This window comes from Rhincodon typus, chromosome 11 (assembly GCF_021869965.1).
Source record: "Rhincodon typus isolate 14 chromosome 11, sRhiTyp1.1, whole genome shotgun sequence".
NCBI lineage: Eukaryota > Metazoa > Chordata > Chondrichthyes > Orectolobiformes > Rhincodontidae > Rhincodon > Rhincodon typus.
Genome location: NC_063342.1, coordinates 30,674,969 through 30,679,413, shown reverse-complemented (window position 1 = coordinate 30,679,413; position 4,445 = coordinate 30,674,969). Strand labels below are relative to the sequence as shown.

The window sequence follows — 4,445 nt, the reverse complement described above, 5'->3', positions numbered from 1 at the left end:
GGTCCACTGTGAAATAGGTTCCTGTCTCTGTGTACAAAGTGTCCTTGCAGTAGCATTGTGATGAGCAATGTCGGTGCACTCTGAAATACAACGATGAAATGTCAAAACATACTATAAATGGATCAAGGATGTGCCATAATTAGGCTGGTACGTCAGATGTCATTGGATGCCGGGTGTGTATGGTGTGTACCCTGAGATGTTGGTTCCAGGAGTCCAGGGTAAAGGTCTAGAGGAGCAAGTGACTAGCTAAAGTTACCATTCTGACTTTCAGGCTGGGAATTCCCAGCATCTAGTTTCTGTCCAGTAGGTAGAAGAAAGGGGAAAACACCATATTTACAGGCAAGTTTAAGTAACAATCAGACATTAATGCATGCAGATAGGTCTCCCACTAGTGAGAATATTGTCTCTTCACTCATTATTTGGTTGGAAAGTTAGATATTTTGCTCTTGGTATCAAGAAGCTCCACATTGGACATCTCACCCAATTTTTTCCAGCTCTAGTTCTTGCTACTTTGTATATGTTGATTTTTGATAGGATATCCTCCTTTACCACTTTTGTTTATCATGGTACTGCATTCTTCTCAAGTCTTCATCTTTGCTTGGAATAAATTTTTGCCCAGTGTTATGAAATATCTGCTGAAATTTCAGCCACTGCTCATCTGCTGACCACCTTCTCAGTCTATTTTCCTAGCCTGCTTCGGACAAATCTATTCAACCCTTTGTAACTGCCCTTATTTTAGTTGAAGACACTGGTTTGAGAACCAAGTTTTTACCCTCAAACTGAATTTAAACTTTTACCATGTTTAGAATGTTTAGAACCTCTATGCCCAAGGGATCCTAAACTACAAGATCTGCTATTAATCCTGCTTCATTACACATCACTATATCTAAAATAACCTGGGTTCTGCAGTGTATTGTTCCAAGAAACAGTTCGTTGATGCATTCTACAAATTCATCCTCCACATTAGCCTTGCCTATCTGATTTGTACAATCAATATGCAGATTAAAATCACTCATGACAGTTGTAGCCCCAGTCTTCCATGTGACCATTACTTCCTGATATAGTTAGGGAACTCTTTGGGGGCCTTTTAGATGATTCTTACCCATGACTTCTTTCCTTTGCTATCTTTTATTTCTACCCAAATTGAGTCTGCATCACCACCTTTGCAGTTGTATCATTTCTTAATCATTGCATTGGTACCCTGTTTTATTAACAACACTACGAAACCTCCTTTTCCTTTTTGCCTATTTTTCTGAAATGTTGAATACTTTTGAATATTGAGTTAACTTGAAACCATGATGCTAATAGCTATCCAATCATATTTGTTTATTTCTACCAGTGCTGTCAATTCTTCTATGTTGTTACAGATGTTGCATGCATTCAGATATGGAGCCTTAAGCTTTGACTTATTACTATTATTACTTATTTTGGTTCTAATTTCTGCTGCACTCTTCTGTTTATATTTTCTGACCCTTCATGACACATATTATCATTCACCTCTTCACTACCTTGCATGTTTGTTCTTGCGTTATTTAACTTAAATCCTCCCGCCATTAATTAGTTTAAAGCACCACCTACAAACCTCATTGATTTGTCAGGGCTCTGGTCCCAGAGTGGCTCAAATGAAGCCTGAACTAATGAAATAGTGCTGTCTTTCCACAGTACAGGTGTTAGTGCCCCAAAAATCAGATCCATTTTTTCACACCAATCTTCCAAGCAGGTACCTCTCTAACTTCTTTGCATGTGGCTCAGGTAGTAATCTTAAGATTATTACCTTTATGGTTCTACTTTTTAATGATACTGCAAGCTGTTTGTAATCCCTCAACAGACCCTCTTTCCTAGCCTGATCTATGCCATTGGTACCTAAGTAGACTATAACAGCTTGATTGTTTCCTTCCCACTTCATGTTCCCCTCAGCCTAGAAGAGATGCCTTGAACCTTGGCACCTGGCAGGTAATCCAGCCTTTGGGATTCTGTCTTTGCCACTGAAAACTGCATATATTCCCCTAACTATGCTATCCCCATTACTATTGTATTTCTGTTTTTAGTCTCCCTACTGTATGCCATAGTGCTTTGTTCAGTTTGCTTATCCTCTCTGCAGACTGCTCTTTCATCCAAAATGGGGGAGAGAACCTCATGCCTGTTGGAGAAAGGTCTGAGGGTCCTCCAAATCTTAATTCTGGATCTCAATATCTGTCTTCCTCACAGTCACACCCTCCTGTCCTTGAACAAAGACCGAATTAAATGCCATTAAGTGGGAACAACTTTCTCCTGAAAGTATGCAGATAAGTCTCTCCATCCCTGATGTGGCAGTATTTACAGTCTGAACTCCAGCTCAGCAGCTCTGAGCCCAAATTTCTCAACCAATCAACACTTGTCGCAGAACACGCTAGCTCCAACATACGTCAACTACAACACATTGTCGACCTGGCTATCTCTGTTCTATTTAAAAAATTAATTTGAATGTTAAATATTTTAAGAGCATTTTTAAACTGTACTGTTCAACTGTAAGAACGTCTACCAATCAAAAGATACAGATGAAATACCCACCAGCCAACTACCTGTTTTCCTGTGACGTCTTGCTTTGGCCCTGAAGGTAGAAACAGGTGAAATAAGTCTGGGAAATAAAACCTGATGACACATTTGACACTGTCCATCCTTAAGCAGGTCTGCTCTCCCAGTCCATTCACAGTGATGCTGATGTGATGCATACTCCTGGTCCCAGACATTAATATTCCATTAAAATAGTGGGCAGAACAATTTCTTACAGCAATAGAGCAATAACAAATACACCGCGTCCAAGTAGAAATATTTTCACCAATGTGTTTGTACTACATGTTCAAATAGAACAGAGTAAGCTTTAATTGTGTTAGTCAATCTGATGGTTTTTCAGCTGCGATCTACCAGAACAGTTACCCCATATTCCATTTGGAACTCCGCTAAGGGGATCAGTAATGTCTGATGAAAGGAAAGAATTTCTAGAAAAAGCAGTCCAGCGGCATTGGGATAAAGTGGCTGCCTTACAATTTCAGGCAAGTATTCCTACTAAAAATGTCAATTTTTTTTCTTGTGTTAACCATTTTGAGAGAAAAGCAGAAACTTATTTTTCTACCTTGCCTTGAGCTATTGACAATTTCTAATTCTTTTTAAGGGCAAACAACAGAAAATAATAGAATTTAGAAACCAAATACCATCAGTAATTGTCATATCTTGGACTGAAAGAACAAAGTCAGATTCACAGAGTTAGCTTTAACAGGGATTTATATGTTTTTATTCTTTTTAATGGGATGTGTGAATCACTGGCAAGGTCATCCTTTGTTGCCCGTCCCTAGTTGATCTTGAACTAGTGGCTTGCTAGGGCATTTGAGAGTCGATGGCATTTCTGTGCTCTGTTTTTGCATGAAAGTCAGACCAGGTGAGGATGACATATCGTTTCCTAAAGGATATTGGTGGACCAGACATGTTTTTACAACAATCAATGACAACTGCCTTGTTTATCATTACAAAGACAAACTTTGTGTTCCAGACTTCTTAATTATTGGATTTGAAACCATATCACCAGGCCTCTAGGTTTACTTGTTCAACGACAAAACCACCACCTCTTCGCCAGTGTTGACCAGGCATCCCAGGGCACATGATGCCCTGTTTTTGTAAAGTGTACCTTACCGTATCTTATTCTAGTACTGCACAATATCTAATGCACAAGCTGTCACTGTCGCAGTAATAATCCCCACTGTCAACATCCTGGTGGTTACCATTGACCAGCAAATGAACTGCGCTGACTGTATGCATACTATGGTTACATGAGTGTGTCAGAGGCAAGGAATTTTGCCGTGAGTTATTCATGTTCTGAATTCCCAGTAACTACCCACTATCGATAAGGCACAAGTCAGGAGTATGATGAAATCAATGAAGAGTTTCCACCTGATTCCCATTGACTTTGATTTGATTTTGCTCAGGCTCCTCAATACCACAGTCAGCCAAATGTGGTTTTCATGTCAAGGTTGGACACCATTGTATCACCTCTGGAATTTAGCACCTTTCTCCATTTGATTTAATGAGTTGTGGAGTCAGTTTGGATTCCACCAGGGCCCAACTATTGGTAGACAGGTTATTGCTGTGTCAGTACCATTTGATGGCACTGTTGATGTCACCTTCCATCAATTTGAGGTAGAACCAATTGATAAGGCAGTAGTTGGCTAAATTGGAATTTTCCTGTTTTTTCTTTGCAAACAGGACATACCTTGGTTTATTCCCCCATAGTTGGGGATGGTGACACTATTGTACACACTACTATTTGTAGCTGTGTTTGAACAGCTTGGCTAGGGATACAGCTGGGGTGTTACCAGGCCTCAAAACCTTTGCTGTATCCATCGCCATCAGATGTTTCTCATCATGTAGATTGAATCAAATTGTATTTATAATTGAAGATGATTGCAAATGCT

General features: G+C 39.6%; 1 protein-coding gene across 1 annotated transcript in view; it reads left to right on the top strand.

Annotated features, from left to right (window-relative positions):
* LOC125484419 (ATPase MORC2-like) overlaps positions 1-3,807 on the top strand; it is a 57,088-nt gene extending 53,281 nt beyond the window's left edge. The window contains exons 17-18 of the mRNA XM_048603078.1: positions 2,894-3,032; positions 3,682-3,807. Coding sequence (XP_048459035.1) covers positions 2,894-3,032; positions 3,682-3,807 — 265 coding nt within the window. The remainder of the gene's footprint in view (positions 1-2,893; positions 3,033-3,681) is intronic.
* Positions 3,808-4,445: the final 638 nt, after the last annotated feature.